This window comes from Apteryx mantelli, chromosome 21 (genome assembly GCF_036417845.1).
Source record: "Apteryx mantelli isolate bAptMan1 chromosome 21, bAptMan1.hap1, whole genome shotgun sequence".
Lineage (NCBI taxonomy): Eukaryota > Metazoa > Chordata > Aves > Apterygiformes > Apterygidae > Apteryx > Apteryx mantelli.
In genome coordinates, this window is record NC_089998.1 from 1,241,812 (window position 1) to 1,258,462 (window position 16,651).

The 16,651-nt window shown below is 64.1% G+C and overlaps 1 protein-coding gene across 2 annotated transcripts; it reads right to left on the reverse strand.

Moving 5' to 3' along the window:
- Positions 1-13,252: 13,252 nt before the first annotated feature.
- Positions 13,253-16,435, reverse strand: OLFML2A (olfactomedin like 2A). 2 transcript variants are annotated; one of them, XM_067308872.1, is made up of 7 exons: positions 15,597-16,433; positions 15,350-15,457; positions 14,915-15,094; positions 14,578-14,812; positions 14,305-14,463; positions 14,029-14,214; positions 13,253-13,940 (listed from the first exon to the last, which is right to left on the reverse strand). In XM_067308872.1, exons 1-7 carry the CDS (start codon positions 15,885-15,887, stop codon positions 13,339-13,341), a joined length of 1,761 nt encoding a protein of 586 aa, XP_067164973.1. In that variant the 5' UTR covers positions 15,888-16,433; the 3' UTR covers positions 13,253-13,338. The 2 variants fall into 2 exon arrangements, with proteins under 2 accessions (XP_067164973.1, XP_067164972.1); XM_067308871.1 differs by having other exon boundaries at positions 14,305-14,812; positions 15,597-16,435.
- Between the last annotated feature and the right edge of the window lie 216 nt (positions 16,436-16,651).

The following is a 16,651-nucleotide window of genomic DNA, read 5'->3' on the forward strand; positions in this document are numbered from 1 at the left end:
AGTAATGTTTAAAGCTTTTCTCTAGTGCCACTATTTAGGTGCTGTGTAGGTGAATTAATTTGCTGAGGTGTCTTGGTGGACTTCATTGAGACTGAAGACTTCTGTCAGCGCTTATTTTGGATCTTTGCCCAGCTGCTTAGAGCACCAAAGAATCCCGGTGTATCAACTGCTAGGATAGATGCCATAGGTGTAGTGATTTGTCTGGTTGAACCACCTGGCATGAGGCAGGCATTTTGCAGATGACTGGTTGCTAATCTGATCGCTGCTTCCTGGAGCTGCTCCAAGTGGTGGCTGGAGGGCTTGCTGCAGCCTCAGTTGCAAATGTAAGGGTTTGGTCTGTCTCGGGGATGAATCTGGAATATTACTGGTGGAGAAGAGCAATGTGTTTGAAGCTGTAAACAAAGGACTCTTCATTCCACAGCTCTCCTGGTAGGAATTATTAATGCCCTGTGTTCCACTTTGGTGGAGATACAGCAGCTTGAAAGTTAAGGCGTGAATCATGTTACAAGTCTTGGTGCATAAAGCTGATTTTTGGTGGTGTTTGCTGTAGCAAATCTAATCTATATTTGGAGTAGAGCAGGTACATGCAGATTTCTGGTCTCATAAACTATGACCTAAGAACTACAGTATTTTATTTGAAATCTGTTAATTTCTGTAATTTGCAGACTTGTTTGTTGTCTTTGCAGTACGGCCTAGTAAGTATTTCATCTTTTGTGAGGAAAAGTGCTGTTGCTACTTACATGGGCATCTTAAACAGACCTTTTAGTTCCACGTATAACAAATGCTTTGGTCTGCTTTCCCAACTCTAGAGATCATAAATTTTGTGATGCTGTGTAACTTGACAGCACCACAAAATCAATCTCAAAAGCTGCTGTTTTCATGGTTAACTCCAAAGAAATATTCTTTCCTCCTGGCATTGTTTGCTGTCTGATCCTGTAGTATATATTGTCACATCTAAAGCAATGTTACTAATCAGATTCTGTTCAGCAGATGAGATCTCTTTTGAAAACTTTATGGATACAACCAGTCATTTTTAGCAAAGTTCAAGGTCACTGCAGATTTCTCTATGCAATTCACCACTGTATGCTTGGTTCACTTTGTCTACCTATTCTAGCGATACCTGCTAGAGAGGCATCCCTAATTTTGTGATAATATTACATTAGTAAGGTTCTTTCAATGCTGTGTATTCCATTCCTTACAGAGATGGCAATGGAACTGGGTTAGTGTTCAACCCTACAACCCAGAAGTAGTAATGGTAGCTAGTAAAGCTGTTTAAGGATCACCTGGAGCCTGGAACACTTGTGACTAGGAATGAGCTGCTGCTGTCCCACTAGGGAGACTAGCATCTGCAAACCGTGTGCTTCGTAATCTGCAGTTGTCTTCAGCCTGCTGCTTCCATCCCTGCGATTGCTCACCATCCCTTTTCTCATTTTGATCAGAACGCTGGGTTCTGGCAGCATCCTCCAGGTTTGTTCCCACCTGCAGCTGATTTAATCTTGGCAAACAGCTCCTGAAAGAAAGAGGCCACCCTCCGGGGTGAAAGTGCAGGTGGAGGTTTGGTCCAACATCGCCTATCAACAGAGATGTGTTTCAGATCCGGGCTATGTTTGTGCTGTCAGTGCCCTACGACACCAGGGCCTGCAGCAGGGTAGGGTGCTTGCAGGCACCAACCCACACAAGCTGTAATGCTGCCTGCCGTGAAGTTCTGTTGCCTGATGCTGCATGTATCTTTGGGGTTATGAGTATAAAGGTGACGTGTTTCTCATATACAGGTATTTCTTTTGGATGAGAATAGTCCAATCGGGCTGTTGTTAGCATACAGCATGACATGCTGCAGGATGGGAAGAGAGGAATCTTTGTTTTGTTTGGAGTGTTAGGGAAATGTAGGAACATGATGGTATCAGACCAAAGCGCTCTCTGTATGCCTGTGAAGACTGATTGAGGTCAAATGAAACATGAAAACTGGACTAGAGAAAAGCTGGTTGAACTAAAAGATTGTTACCTCTAAAGTTTCTAGGCACTCGCCCATCTCACAGTTCCACACTTTGACCTGTGAAGCACAGAACTAGTTAAATGATTTGGTTCTCTGTCTGCCGTGAGTGTTCTCTCCAGCTCAAAGACTGAGTTGCAATTGCAAAAGCCTTTTTTTGGTTCTGATGTGATGAAGGGTAATACAGTGCTGTTCAAGCATTAGTGATGGTTTTTGTTAGTGTAGCTAATACATTCTCGCATGAAAAATTCTCTGCCTGTCAGGAGCCCCTGAGGAAGATCTGATAGATTCTGTCTAGCGGAAAAGATCCTAATTCTATTTGCTGAACTCAGTATAGGTTTGAAGAATTTTAAGCCTGAAAAATTTTAACCAGAGAGAGGTCTATTTATGTGTGCAGTAAAGTGAATTTCCTGTATCTTCAGCTGTTATGAGGGACAGTGTTACAGAATTATCTTGGCAGCTCCAGGTGATGCTGATACTGACTGAGAGAGCTTTGCTAGGAGCTTAGTGTGAACGTTAGCACAGTACATTCTGCAATGTGGAGACCCAGCCTGGCGCAGTTCTGGACCTGAGCACCACGTGTCCAGGCTGCTGAAGCATTATGTAAGATGCAGGATTGCACATGGGAACTGTTGTTCCTTTAGGCTAATGTTCATATTACCCTCAAGACTGGCAGTGTTTGAAAACGCTTTACGTTACCGTTTCTGAATATCCTGCAGTGGCCAGCAGTAGCCCATTCCCGGAGAAGGACATGCATTTCACCCAGCACACATGCCCCTTGAGAAGGAAAACGAGCATGCCGCTGCGAGGATCCCAGATCCACACACTCCTGTCCCAGGAACCTGATGCCTGAAAGAGAGGAGGGAGAGGCTGGTCCTGCGTGCTGGCGATCAGGCAGGCAGGGGCAGGATTCTTCTGTCAGACGGCGTCCGTATGAGCTAAGGCTTCTTTTCAGGGAGGCGTGCTGTACCCTAATGCTCATCTGGAGAGAAGCCTGGTGGTTCTCACCAGCATTCCTAATGTGGAAAAGCAAACGCAGGTAACATTGCCCCGATGGCCTTCCAAGATTCTGTCCTGAATGTCCGACTGTAAATTCCAGACTCTGACGGTATGATCCCAGAAACCAGTTGCCTGTCAGGAAAAGAGGGAGCATGAGCTGTGGTGTGATTTGAAAATGAAGACAGCAAGAAGCTGAATGTCGTGCAAAGCCTCTGCTAGGAGTAACAGCAGGGTGTGCTGCAACCGAAGGGGTTGTCGCATTCCACCCCCCGGCCGAGAGTGCAGCAAAACCGCCGGGAGAGAATCTTCTCTCTGAAAGATCTGATTGTGTTACAAATCACTCACTAACGTGCCATTCATTCATCAGTAAGTGGGGTGGGGGGAAGGGAAACTGAAGCCGAATTGCCAGGCAATGAGCATCCAAGGAGAAATCGCAGGTCTGGATAGCATCACGATGCCCAGAGAAGACTCTCAACATGTGACCTAACTGCAGAAACAAAATGAAGAGCAGCTTACAGCTGATTAAACATCCCGAAGTCACAGCTGAGGGGGATTTGCTGGTGTATGTATGTTTGTGCAGTTCTACAAGGTGCAGTTACAATCACGGAGTAATTCAGGTCAGAAAGCACCTCTGGAGGTCTCTAGCGCAGCTGCCTCCTCCAAGCCAGGCCAGCTTTGAAGTTAAATCAGTTTGCTCAGGGCCCTGTGCAGTCAAGTTTTAGATACCTCCAAGGACGGAGATTTTATAACCTCTGTGGGTCCCTGTTCCAGTGCTGCACCTCTCCCGCTGGGAAGAACTTCCCTTGATGCAGCTTGTGCCTGTCGCCTCTGGTCCTTTGACTCAGGACTGCCTGGCTCCGTCCTCCCCGTAACCCCCACTAGACAGCTGAGAGGTCCCACCATCTGCTGCGTTCTTGAAGCATTTCTACGTGCCCTTGTGAAACAGAGAACAGAACGGATTAGAGGACGCTCAGCTTCTGTCTTCGATGGAGCAGCCCCGCTCGCCCTGCAGTCTCTGGAAGTCCCCCTGCAGCTTCCCTCCGCTCCGCCGTGCCGTGCCGGGCCATGGTATCTGCGGCGCTCTGCACCTGTGTTCCCGTCCGAGCAGCTGGTTGTGCAAAGCGCGCAGCCGCTGCAGGGACGGGGGATTCCTGTGCGGTGCTTTGCCGTCGAGAGGGGGAGCGCGTGGCCTGCGTGATGCTCGGGCTGCGGAGCCGGGACGGCACGGCGAAGCGATCGCGGCGCCGTAGCTGGAGTTGATGCCAGAAAACAGCTCAAGCTTGGGCTCCTACACAATGAGCACCAGGTATTTAAGGAGATAAAAGAGTTCGTGGTGCTGCGCTAGATCCTGGGACTGAATCGCTGCAGCCGTAGCAGGGTGGCACAGCCCGGAGTCCAGCCTGTGGGGCAAGCATCCCTTTCAATCGCCGGGAAGAGCAGCGCCGATGCTCCCTGAAGGGAAGCGGAGGTGAAGCGACGGGCTGGCGCGGGCAGAGGAAACGCTCGGCACGCACGGCGGGGAGGGCAGAGAGGATCTCCCCGGCCCGGGGCCCGCGCGCCGCACGGCGGCCGTGCCGCCCCCACTTACCCGAGAGTCCCAGAGGATGGCCGTGCCGTCCCAGCTCCCGGACGGGAGCTGCCTGCCGTCCGGGCTGAAGCACGCCGTCTCGACGCTTTTGCGGTGGCCTGCAAGAGAAGGCGGCGGCGGGTGAGCTGTGGGCGCCCAGGCCGCGCGCCGCGGTGGCTCCTCCTCGCTGCCGCAGGCTCCGGAGCGCGGATCCCCGGCAGCGGCGGCGGCAGCTCCGCACCTCTCGGCACGTGGAGGCAGGCGGCGGCGGCCGGCTCCCGCAGGCGGGCCGTGCGGTCCTGCGAGGCGCTGGCGGCGAGCCGGCGGTCGGAGGAGAACCAGCAGCCGTTAACGGGGCGGACGCGGCCCCGGCGCCGAGCCCTACCCGCGCGGCCCCGGAGCTCGGCCAGCGGCTCTCCCGTCCTCGCCCACCACGGGAAGAGCCGGCTGTCGTCGGAGCACGTCAGGAGGAGCCGGCGGAGAAGGTGCAGGCGTTGACCTGGGGGCAAGAGGGGCCATGGGGCAGCACGTCTCCACCCGGAGCAGGGAAGGTCCATGCACGGCCGCAGCCGGCGCGGAGCGGCGTCTGTCGAGGTGAGGGCAAGCGATCCGCACCGGCGCCCCGGCTCAAGCCCCCCAAATCCGCTCACCTCGCCCTTCTGCCTCGCCAGGTACGTCACAGCGAAGCGCCCCGGCGGGCCCGTGCTGCCGGCACCGGGAGCCGTCGCTGCCATCCCCATCCCCGTCCCATCCTGTGGGAGCTGCGGCGCCCGGCGCTGTGTACGATCTCCCCAGAGACCAGGCGGGTTTTGCATTCCTCCGCGGATTTGGCATCCCGGCGGCCTCCTCGCCTCGTGGCTCCGCGCCAGCCTGCGCGGGGGCGGATGCGCTTTCCCGGAGCACGGCGGCGTTCGGGAGCGGCGTCCGCGCCGGCGCTCTCCCGGCCGACCCCGCGCAGCCATCAGCGCCGGCCCCGGGGTTCGCACCCGTGTTTGCAGGGTGTCGGGGCCTCCGAGGCTCGCGCTGTTTATTTTTTTCCTTGTAACCGAAGATGTTCCACAGCGTTGGAGCAGGCTTCCTGGGGAAAACTCTCCTTCAATAAATAAATAATTTCCAGGGTGGGGACGCGGGACGAGGAGCAGCTGCTGGCTGCCTGCGCCGAGCGCGGCCAGGGGCGATGCCACCACGCAGAGCGCTCTGGCCGCGCGCCCTGGGAACGGCTCCGGCAGGCCCACGTGTTTTCCTCTCCAGCTCCCCAGCGCAGCAGGCGCTGGCCAAGTGCCGGGGGCGGCTGCGGGGGCGGACGGACCCACTGCCGGGCAGCTCGCGCGGGGGAAGGGACGGAGGCCTGGGCACGGGGGCGAGGCGCTGTGCGCGGGCAGGACGTGCAGGGTGCTGTGCGTGGGCGGGTTGCACTGGACGCTGTGCGCGGGCAGGACGTGCAGGGTGTTGTGTGCAGGCAGGATGCACTGGACGCTGTGCGCGGGCAGGACGTGCAGGGTGTTGTGTGCAGGCAGGATGCACTGGACGATGCACGGGCAGGACATGCAGGGTGTTGTGTGCAGGCAGGATGCACTGGACTCTGTGCGCGGGCAGGACGTGCAGGGTGTTGTGTGCAGGCAGGTTGCACTGGACGCTGTGCGCGGGCAGGACGTGCAGGGTGTTGTGTGCAGGCAGGATGCACTGGACGGTACAGGGGCAGGACGTGCAGGGTGTTGTGTGCAGGCAGGATGCACTGGACGCTGTGCACGGGCAGGACGTGCAGGGCGTTGTGTGCAGGCAGGTTGCACTGGATGATGCATGGGCAGGACGCGCAGGGTGTTGTGTGCAGGCAGGATGCACTGGACGATGCACGGGCAGGACGTGCAGGGTGTTGTGTGCAGGCAGGATGCACTGGACGCTGTGCACAGGCAGGATGTGCAGGGCGTTGTGTGCAGGCAGGTTGCACTGGACGGTACAGGGGCAGGACATGCAGGGCGTTGTGTGCAGGCAGGATGCACTGGACGATGCGCGGGCAGGACGTGCAGGGTGTTGTGTGCAGGCAGGTTGCACTGGACGGTACAGGGGCAGGACGTGCAGGGTGTTGTGTGCAGGCAGGTTGCACTGGACGGTACAGGGGCAGGACGTGCAGGGTGTTGTGTGCAGGCAGGTTGCACTGGACGGTACAGGGGCAGGACATGCAGGGTGTTGTGTGCAGGCAGGATGCACTGGACGATGCGCGGGCAGGACATGCAGGGTGTTGTGTGCAGGCAGGTTGCACTGGACGGTACAGGGGCAGGACATGCAGGGCGTTGTGTGCAGGCAGGATGCACTGGACGATGCGCGGGCAGGACATGCAGGGTGTTGTGTGCAGGCAGGTTGCACTGGACGGTACAGGGGCAGGACATGCAGGGTGTTGTGCATGGGCAGGTTGCACTGGACGGTACAGGGGCAGGACGTGCAGGGTGTTGTGTGCAGGCAGGATGCACTGGACGGTGCACGGGCAGGACATGCAGGGCGTTGTGTGCAGGCAGGTTGCACTGGACGGTGCACGGGCAGGACATGCAGGGCGTTGTGTGCAGGCAGGTTGCACTGGACGATGCACGGGCAGGACGTGCAGGGTGTTGTGTGCAGGCAGGTTGCACTGGACGATGCGCGGGCAGGACATGCAGGGTGTTGTGTGCAGGCAGGTTGCACTGGACGGTACAGGGGCAGGACATGCAGGGTGTTGTGCATGGGCAGGTTGCACTGGACGGTACAGGGGCAGGACGTGCAGGGTGTTGTGTGCAGGCAGGTTGCACTGGACGGTGCAGGGGCAGGACATGCAGGGTGTTGTGTGCAGGCAGGTTGCACTGGACGCTGTGCACGGGCAGGACGCGCAGGGTGTTGTGCATGGGCAGGTTGCACTGGACGCTGTGCATGGTCAGGACGCGCAGGGTGCTCGGGAGTGACGCCGTGCCTGTCAGCCCCGCACCACGCGACAGCACCGGGCGCATCCCCATGCGCTCGGTCGTGCTTCGCCACCGGCTCCCCTCCATGCACCGGGGCGCGAGGGGCCCCCCGGCCTGCGTGCAAGCCGCGTATCGGCGCGTCTCGCTGTTGGCGCCCGGCCGGCGGAGGAGGGCTCAGCGCGTGGCCGGCCCCGCTCTGCCGCTGCCTGAATGCCCGTGTTGTGAGCGGGGCCGGCGGGCAGCGCCCGGGGGGGCTCGTCCCCCGTGAATGCGGTCAGTGTCCGGCGTGCACCCGCCGCCCCGCGGGCCCCGCTCCCGCCGTCTGGGGCTCCCGGGCAGCGCTGGCGCCGGGGCGCGGAGGCCGTCGCGTGCCGCGGCCCGCTGACGCCGTGCCAGCCCGGGGCAAAGCTGCAAAGCCGCGCGGCCGCGGCGCGGAGAGAAAAGCCTCTGTGTTCGGGGCCGGCGGGGAGAGCGGCGCGGGGGCGGCCGGCTCCCGCTGCCCCGGGGCAGCGCCCTGGGCTCGAGCCCCTTCCCGCCGCCGGCCGCCCCCGCATCCAGCGCCGGGGATGGAGGGGGGATGCAAAGCCGGGCAGCGGGCTGGCAGCGCGCGCCGCACCGGGCCAGGCCGGGGAACAGTAGCGAGTCCCAACATCTGGAAAAGTTTTGCATCCTGCAGTAGTTTTTTTCATTCCGGTCTCTCTCTGTTGAAATCCCGTCTGATGGATAGCGCGGAGCAGCGAGGGCTGGACGAGCCGGGAACCGCAGCACCCTGGGGAGCACGACGACCAGCAGGCACAGGGTCCAGCACAGCCGGCACTGGCATCGCTCCGTGCCCGGAGCAGGATAATGGGTGCCGGGGCCGCTCCGCCGTGCCAGCCAGTCCCTCGTGCGGGGCCGGAGAGCCCGGAGCACCTCGGCCCTCGGGGGCGCCCCGAGCAGCGCTGCCGGGCAGCGAGCCTGGGAACGGCTTTGTTTCCACTTGCGAATGACTCAGCCGGGCACGGACCAGGCCGGGCTGTTCCCTCCCTTCCCTCCCTTCCCTTCCCTTCCCTCCGGCCAGCTGCTGCTCTGCTGCCGCCGGCGCTCCCAGCTCGCTCCCTGCGTGGGCCGCCTTCGGCAGCGCCCCGGTGAGCGCGGAGCCTCGGCATGCCGGCAGCGTCGCCCTGCGGCACCTCCCCGGCTCGGCCCCGGCCACAGGAAGTGGCTGCCGTTCCCGGCTGCGGGAACCTCGCGTTCCCATCCTGCTGCAATGCCGCTGCCCCGCGCCCTGCCGGCGAAGGAGCCCCCTTGCCCGAGCGGGGCTGTGCAGGGCGGCATCTCTCTGCCTCCCACAGGTCCAACCTGCCCCATCCGGGGCCTCGGAGCGGGAGCCGGGAGCTCCGCAGCTCCGGGCAGGCTGGGGTGCCCCGGGCAAGCGCTGCCGCGGCCGGAGAGCAGCTCCAGCTTGGATTCGCTGGGGGCAGGATCGGGTCCCTGCTTGCAGCAGGCACCGTGAATCTCCCAGGCTGCCGCTCCCGGCGGATCACAGCTGGGCTCCAGGTGGCCTTTCTCGGGAGCAGCTGCTTGAATTTTGTGGGAAAACCAGGCATCCCAGGAGGCAGCTGCCCGTCCGCCTTCCTGCTGCCAACCTGCCCGATTAGCCAGGCCAGGAATGAGGCAAAATCACTGCAAAACCCGGCAGGAAGGGAGAGCGGAGCAGGCAGAGGGCAGGCGGGATTTCCTGCTTCACTGCCCGGCTTGGCAGAGCAGGATGCAGCAGAGCCGAGGTCGGATAACTTTCTTTTCTGGCTCAAAGAGGGATTAATGCTGGGACGTCCGGCTCCCTTCATCCGGGAGCCGGCCAGGTGCCGCAGCCGCTCCGGGGGTGCCTGTGCCGCAGCCGGTGGCGCGGGGGCTTCGGCCCCGCTCCCGGGCATCACGGTGCGGCATCCTGGGCCTCGGGCACCCGCCGCCCCTCGGCTCCCGCGTCTCAGCTCCTCTTGCTGCCGCCTCTCAGCCGAGCGGGTTTAATCTTTTAATCACGTTGTGGTCGGAGCTGGTGCCGGCCACGAGGAGGAGGAATGTTTGGACGGCGGCAGCGCCCGGCGCGGCAGGAAGCGTGTGCTGGGCCCCCGCGCCGTGTCCTGACGCCGGGTCACCCAGCCTGGCCTCCGCCTGGCAGGGAGCAGGAGCAGCGACCTGGAGGAGCAGGGAGCAGGGACAAGGAGGAGCAGGGAGCAGGGACAAGGAGGAGCAGGGAGCAGGAGCAGGGACCTGGAGGAGCAGGGAGCAGGGACAAGGAGGAGCAGGGAGCAGGGACAAGGAGGAGCAGGGAGCAGGGACAAGGAAGAGCAGGGAGCAGGAGCAGGGACCTGGAGGAGCAGGGAGCAGGGACAAGGAAGAGCAGGGACCTGGAGCAGGGACAAGGAAGAGCAGGGAGCGGGAGCAGGGACCTGGAGCAGGGACAAGGAAGAGCAGGGAGCGGGAGCAGGGACCTGGAGCAGGGACAAGGAAGAGCAGGGAGCAGGAGCAGGGACCTGGAGCAGGGAGCAGGGACCTGGAGCAGGGAACAGGAACAAGGAAGAGCAGGGAGCAGGAGCAGGGACCTGGAGCAGGGAACAGGAACAAGGAAGAGCAGGGAGCAGGAGCAGGGACCTGGAGCAGCCGCTCCCAGCCCAGGGCAGGTGTGGACAGGACCCCGGGTGGCCTGGAAAGGACCATGCGGGATCCGTGCGGCTCTGGAGGCAGTGAGCTGGCTCCTTCCCGTGCACCCCCGAGCCGTGGCCAGGGCCGGGCCAGTCGGACCACGGGCAGAAGCATCGGAGCAGGTGCTTAGAGGCATCTCCCTGCATCCGGTTGGGGCTGTAATTCCCTGACACGCAGTAGTGGAGAAAGGGGATCAGGGTGACTTTGGCTGGAGAGAAAGGCGCGGGGCGGCAGGGGTCTCGGAAGCGTGAGGATCCCGGCGCAAAAGCCTCGTGGGGAACAAAAGCCCCTTTGTTTTTGCTCGCTGCCGGCGCTGTGTCGAGCGGGAGCCCGAGCGAGGGCCGGGGCCGGCGCTGCGCAGGCAGCGAGCCGGGGCGAAGCCGCGGGAGCCCCGCGCGGGACCTGCAGCTGTGCAGATGTTCGCATCTGGAGCCGCCGCTGCAGCACGGTGCGCGTGATGCCGACCGAACCGTTGTGCACGGATGCAGGTTTTGGGGGGGGAGGCCAGGCAGCTCCCAGGGTGAAGAACATATTTCACGAGACGTCTGACATTTGGAGCTAGTTAAAGCCTCCTTGCCCGGCATCGATGGTAAGGAGGGCCACGCTCCCGGCGGAGCGCCTCCGCGGGCTGCCCCACGGCCGCGGTCAGGAGACGCTGCCTCCGGCCGGGCCACTTCCTTTAATTGACTTCGTCCCAGGCCTGCGAACTCATTTCCTCATCGGGCCGCCCAGACCATCTCCTCTTTCTCAGCTGGGTTCACGTTTTCCAAAGCATGGGGGCTATCGGCACGTGGTCCAGCACAGCGCTGCGTGGGGATTCGTTCGCCGGCGCAAAGCTGCCGCTGCGGAAATGTCTCATGGCCCCGTGATTTCCCCGCCGTTACCCTCCGCAATGACAAATATTCTCTCTCTGTTTGTCCTCGCAGCCTTTAGCTCCTGGGTGTTTCTCCTCTGCCGCAGTGGAGCCGCGGGTTTGAGCCGAAAGCACGGGCGCAGGAAGGGACGCGGGGCAACAGCCTGGCCGGAGCTTCCCACGACCCCGGGGCCCGATGCGCCACGGGGGGAGTGATGGGGGCGGCCCACGAGCGCCCCGTGCAGCAGGGCAGGCCCCGGGCGTTGCGCTTCCCTCCGTCGCTCCCTGCGTCCCAGCAGTCGCGGTTCGCCCATGCGCCGCTCGCCTGCAGCAGGATGCAGCGACCTGCCCCACGCGCCCGCGGCCCCGCACCGGCCCGGCCTGCCGCGGCGCTGGGGGCCTGAGCAGCACCGGCCGCAGCCAGGCGCGAGGAATGCAAAAAGGCAGCGGGAGCTCGGCCGGGGCCTCGCTCCATTTCCCGTGTTTTCTTTCCAAGAGGGAGGCGAAGAGCGGTCCTAACCCTAACGCTGTCGCTGCGTCCAGCACAGCGAGGCAGCGCGAAGCAAAGCTGCAGCCCCTGCGGAACAACAACAAAGCCCTGGAATTAGAGATGTGCCGGGAGTTTATTTTACTGCAAAAAAATGTCAGAAATCTCTATTGTTTAGACAGGGATTTGCTGGGGATTGTTAGATAAAAGCCTGGCAGAGACCCAGCCTGGGGAAAAAAAAAATCCAGCCTGCTGCCTTTCTTGTCGCGGGGGATTCGCGGCAGGAGCCGCAGCGCCGGGGCCGGGCGCCGGTGCAGCCCGTTCCCACAAGCACAGCGCTGCCGGCCGTGTGGCCAGGGGATACTGGAGCCAGGAGCAGCCGGGGCTGCAGCAGGTCGCTCCGTCCAGAGCGGGAGCACGGCACAGCGTGGGATGCGCAGGGCACTCCGAGGCTGGGGGGTGCAGGCAGGATGAGGAAGGGCGATACCCCGGCGCTGCTGGGCATCCCGGCGCCATCCCGGATGCGCTTCCAGCAGGAAGCAGGATTCCAGGCAAGCACGCTGTTGCAGCAGCGTTTTGCTAAGCTCCCAGCTGCCCGGATGGTCTGTGGCAACACAAAGAGCCAGCGGCAGGCGGATGCGGATCGCCGCTGGCATGCCAGGCCCTTGCTCCCTGCGGCCGTGCACATGGAGGTCGGTAGCAGGGCTCCGCTCCCGCTGCTTTTGCCAGGTTAAAGTGAGACTAGATTTCCCTGGCAGCGACCATCAGCTCCCAGATGTTACTGCTCAGGCTGCAGCTCAGACCTGGAAATGGCAAAATTCCCCCTTTTCCCCCAGGAGTGAGCCAGGAGATGCTGCCGGCCCTGCGCTCGGGTCTGGCCTGGCTCTGCGTGCCCGAGACACGGGCTGTGGGGGCTGCAGGCTCCGTGCCGGGATGCACGCGGCCGGCATGGGATGCAGCGTGGGAAAGAGGGAGCAGGGCCACTGCAGGATGCACGCAGCTGGCGTTGGAAGGAGGGAGCTGCCCGGCCGGCCGGGGCTGGCGGAGCTGGCAGTGGGAGATGCCGGGCTGGCCCTTCCCCCTGCGCTTCCTGCAAGCAGCACTCGGAAAGAAGCTCTTTAAGCCCAGTCAAATGCAAACGGTGCTTCCCAAGCCGGGGAGGAGAGGCAGGAAGCCGGGCCTGGGCGAGGACCCGGGCAGGCGGCCGCTGCGATGGGACGCGGGGAGCGGATGGAGCCGCGGGACCCGGCCGGCGCGGGGGGCGTCGCAGCCAGGTTCCCCCCCGCCGTGGCTCGGGCTGCAAGGAGCAGCGCGACCTGCGCGTGCGACGAAAACCACGCGCGAGCCCTGCCGCCGTTCCTGGCGCCGTGGCGGGAGCAATGACACAAGCACGGAGCCTGGGTTTACGTGTTTCTGTTTAATACTGTTCACTTCTAAAACGACTGGAAACCAAGCCAAGCACTCCCGGGGCGCCCGCCTCGGCGGCGGCAGGGGACGAACCGCGGCCCCGGTGCTTCGGTCCGGGCGCAGTGAGGCTGCAAAGCGCCGGTCGGCCGGGAGCGCCGGCTCCGCGCTGCGGCCATGAGTGCGTTTAAATAACAAGCTAATGAGCGGCGAAAGCAAAGGGGCGCGTGCCGGGACGGCGCCGGGCGGCCGCGGCGACGGGGCCACGCACTCACGGCCGGCGCGGGGCCAGGGCGGCCGGCTCGGCGCGGGCGCTGCGGGTGCGGCGAGGGATGCGCCCCGCAGGCGGCATCTCCCCGGGGTCCCGCCGCCGCAGGGGACGCCCGGGCGCGGAGGGCTGCGGGGCAGGAGCCGGCCGGGCGCTCACACCACGAAGTGGAGCCTGTAGGTCATCTGGTGGCCGTTGTCCCAGGCGTAGAGCACCTTCTCCTTGGGGTTGTAGTCGACCTGCGTGGTGAAGGCGTACTGGTTGAGGAAGGGCAGCCTGAGGTCCGCCTCGGTGCTCGTGTGCGTGTCGAAGGCGTAGGAGATCTGCCCGTCCTTCTGGCTGTAGGTGTCCACGGCGTAGAGGATGCCGCAGACGATGAAGCAGTTGCTGTAGGCGTTGCGCTTCAGCCCCGTCTTCCACGTGGTCTCCCTCCGCACGGAGAGGTCCGCGGGGTCGAGGCGGCTGAGGACGATCACCTCCTGCTGGGAGTAGTCGTAGTCCGCGGCCGGGTAGATGACCCAGAGCCCGCTCTCGTCCACGGCGAAGTCGATGTCCGAGTGGCCCCTCCACTTCCAGGGCGTCGTGTCCTCGTAGACCACGTCGTGGAGCAGCGCCCAGGCGGCCACGTACCGCTCCTTCAGGTCGTACTTGATGATGTTCTTGGTGAAGGCGCGGTTGTAGTAGAAGGCGCCGCGGTAGACCACGTGCCCGGTGCCGATCCAGTTGTACGGCAGCTTGTAGACGTTGCTCCAGCGGCCTGGGAGCGGAGCGGGGAGCCGGTCACGGACCCGCCGGCCGCACGCCCCACGCGGCGTCCGCTGACCCCCCACCCCCCGCGCCCTCACCCTGCTTGAAGCTGTCGAGGCTCCTGAACTCCACCAGGCTGTTGCCGTAGTAGTAGTTGGTGACGTAGACGCGGTCGTCCTTGGCGGCCGGGTCCTTCATCCAGGCGCCCTCGTTGCGCCCGTAGCTGTGCTGCTCGGCGGGGGGATCCACCGAGGCCAGGGTGCCTTCGCACGCCGCCTCCCGCCCTGCGGGGCGAGGAGGAGGAGGAGGAGGAGGAAGGCTCAGCACCTCCCGCGGCGCGGTGCCCCCCGGCCCCCCCGGCCGCGCTCACCCACCTCTGTTGGGCGTTTCGGGGCCCCGGGTGCCGTCGGCCCCGAGAGGGGTGACCGGGGCGGCGCTGGGCACCATGGCGGCAGCGCTGGGCACGGCGGTCCCGGGGCGCTCGGGGCTCCCGTCCGGCTGCCGCTCCGGCGCGGCGCCCTTCGCCGGGCTCTCTGCGGGGACACGAGCCGGATGCGCGGCGGGGTTTTTCGGGGCGCCCGCGGCGGCAGCCCCCCGGCGCGGCGGTTCGGGGGTCGCCCCCCGCGGCCGGGGGAGCCCGGACTCACCGCGGCCGCCGGCCGGCCCCTCCGCCTCCTGCCGGGCCTTGTAGTAGGTGATGCCGCGGAGCACGGGCTGCGGGGCCGCGGGGGGCCGGGGCTTCGCCGGCTCCCTCCTGGGCTTCTCGGCCTTGGGATGCTTCTCCTTGGGCGCCCGCGCTGCCGCCGCCGTGCCCCGGTCGCCCAGGCTCTTGCGGGCGCTGGGGTACCTGCCCGCCTCCTTCCCTCTGCCGCCGGCCGTGTCCTGGGCGCAGAGCCGCGCTCAGCGCATCCGCCCGGGCGCCCCGCGAAGGGGGGCCGGGGATGCCGGCGTGCCGAGCCGCGCCGCGCCACGCGGAGACGGTACCTGCGCCTTGCTGTCGGCAGCGGCGTCCTTCTGCAGCAGCTGGTAGCCCAGGTTGGAGATCTCCTTCTTGATGCCCATCATGATGTCGGAGTAGTTCTCGTAGCGCCGCATCTGGTCGCTGAGGTGCAGGACGCTCTGCTTCACCAGGTCGTTCTCCCTGCTCAGGTTGGTCTTGATGGTCTGCGGGAGAGCAGAGGGGTCGGGCCCCGCTCGGGGGGGCCCCGGGGACCCGCCGGGAGGGCGTCTCCTTCCCGCACGGGCCCCCCCGAGGACACAGCCCCCAACGGAGCGGGCGGCCGCTCTCCCTCGTGCGCCGCCGGCGGGACGGGGCCAACGGCTCGGTGGGGGTCTGAAGGTCCCTGGGGAGCAGGCCAAGGTCCCAGATCAGGACCTGGTGGCCTGGGACGCTGCAGCCACCCCCTCCGGAGGGCTTACCTCCTCCAGGGTGTTCATCTGGGCAACCACCTTGCTGATGTAGGAGTGGACCTTCATGAGGTCCATGCTGTAGAGCGTTCCCTCCAGCAGGTCCACCATGGACTGCAGCTGCGGAGGCAACGCCGGGGCTGAGCAGGGGGCTGCGCACGTCCCCGCTCGCCGCCGGAGCGCGGGAACCGGCCCCGCTCCACCGCTCCCGCGCGGGCCGAGGACCTCGGAGCCGCGGCCGCCCTGCCGCCACGGGTACCTTGAAGAGCTCGGGCGCCTGCTTCTTCATCTTCTCCATCTTCCACTCGTTCTCGCAGGGGTTGAGCGAGGAGGGGGGCGCGGTGCAGGAGCACTTGCAGTCGGCCCCCGAGCTCACCGTCTCCACGGTGTAGAAGTCCTCCACGCGCAGGCTGCCGTCCCGGACGCGGCTGCAGGCGTCCTTGCTGAGCGGCCGCAGGATGCACTTGCAGCGGCAGTCGGAGCCTTCGGAGGTCATCCGCACCTGGTTGCCCTCACCGAGTGCCTGCGCGGGAGACCGGGACGGCACCATCGGCGAGCGCCTGGGATCCTGCCCCCCGTCCGTCCTCGATCCCCTCTGGGGCTCCCGAAACGTCCCTCCGGCACTGCTGAAGAGCGCGGGGCAGCGCCTGGCCCTGAGCACCTGGTCCCGCCGCCCAGGGTGCTTTGGGGTGGTTTTATTTATTTTTTTTCAGACGAGGCACCGCTCTCTCTCCCCCATGACGTGGGCTGCAAGTCGCCGCACACCCGGCCGTGCCCGGCAGTGGCTCCGCTAGCAAGGCGGCACGACGATGCTCTGCCTCCCCGAGCCGGCACCTGCGCGCGGGCCGGGCCGGTGTTTGCTCGCGGGCGGCCGTCAGCCCCGGGTTGCGTGTCCTGCACATTCCTCACCCCGCTGCCGCCGGCCGCGTGCGCGGGGGGGTTGCAGCCCTGCCGGGAGCCGCCGGCCGCAGGCACCGCTCGCTGCCGGATCCGGCTGCCTCCGTCCTGGTCTGCCCCCGCCGTGGGAACCTGAGCTGCCCCCGTAACAGCAGCGACTTGTGCACGCGCGCGCAGCAGCCCGGCGCCGGGGATGGGGAGCAGAGGGCTGCTGGCTCCATTTCATGCCCATCCATGGGAAAAATCCACGCTGCTGACCTGGAAAAACTGGCTCATCTGTGCCCTGGGCTCGTTTCCCCCTGGCTGCCAGGCCGGAGCCGGCTCGGTGGCCTGCCGGGGACGTCCCCGTGGGGCCAGGCCCATTGCGGCCGCGGGGCTGCCGCGCTGCGAGAGCGGCTCGGGCAGCCGGGCTCCTCG

Excerpts from the sequence above, each read along its gene's own strand:
- OLFML2A (XM_067308871.1), bottom strand. The coding sequence starts at position 15,887 with ATGGTGCCGTCCCGGTCTCCCGCGCAGGCACTCGGTGAGGGCAACCAG. Across the intron at positions 15,458-15,596 it reads AGGCGCCCGAGCTCTTCAAG|CTGCAGTCCATGGTGGACCT; the intron begins GTACCCGTGGCG and ends TTGCCTCCGCAG. Across the intron at positions 13,941-14,028 it reads CCTCGACAGCTTCAAGCAGG|GCCGCTGGAGCAACGTCTAC; the intron begins GTGAGGGCGCGG and ends CTCCGCTCCCAG.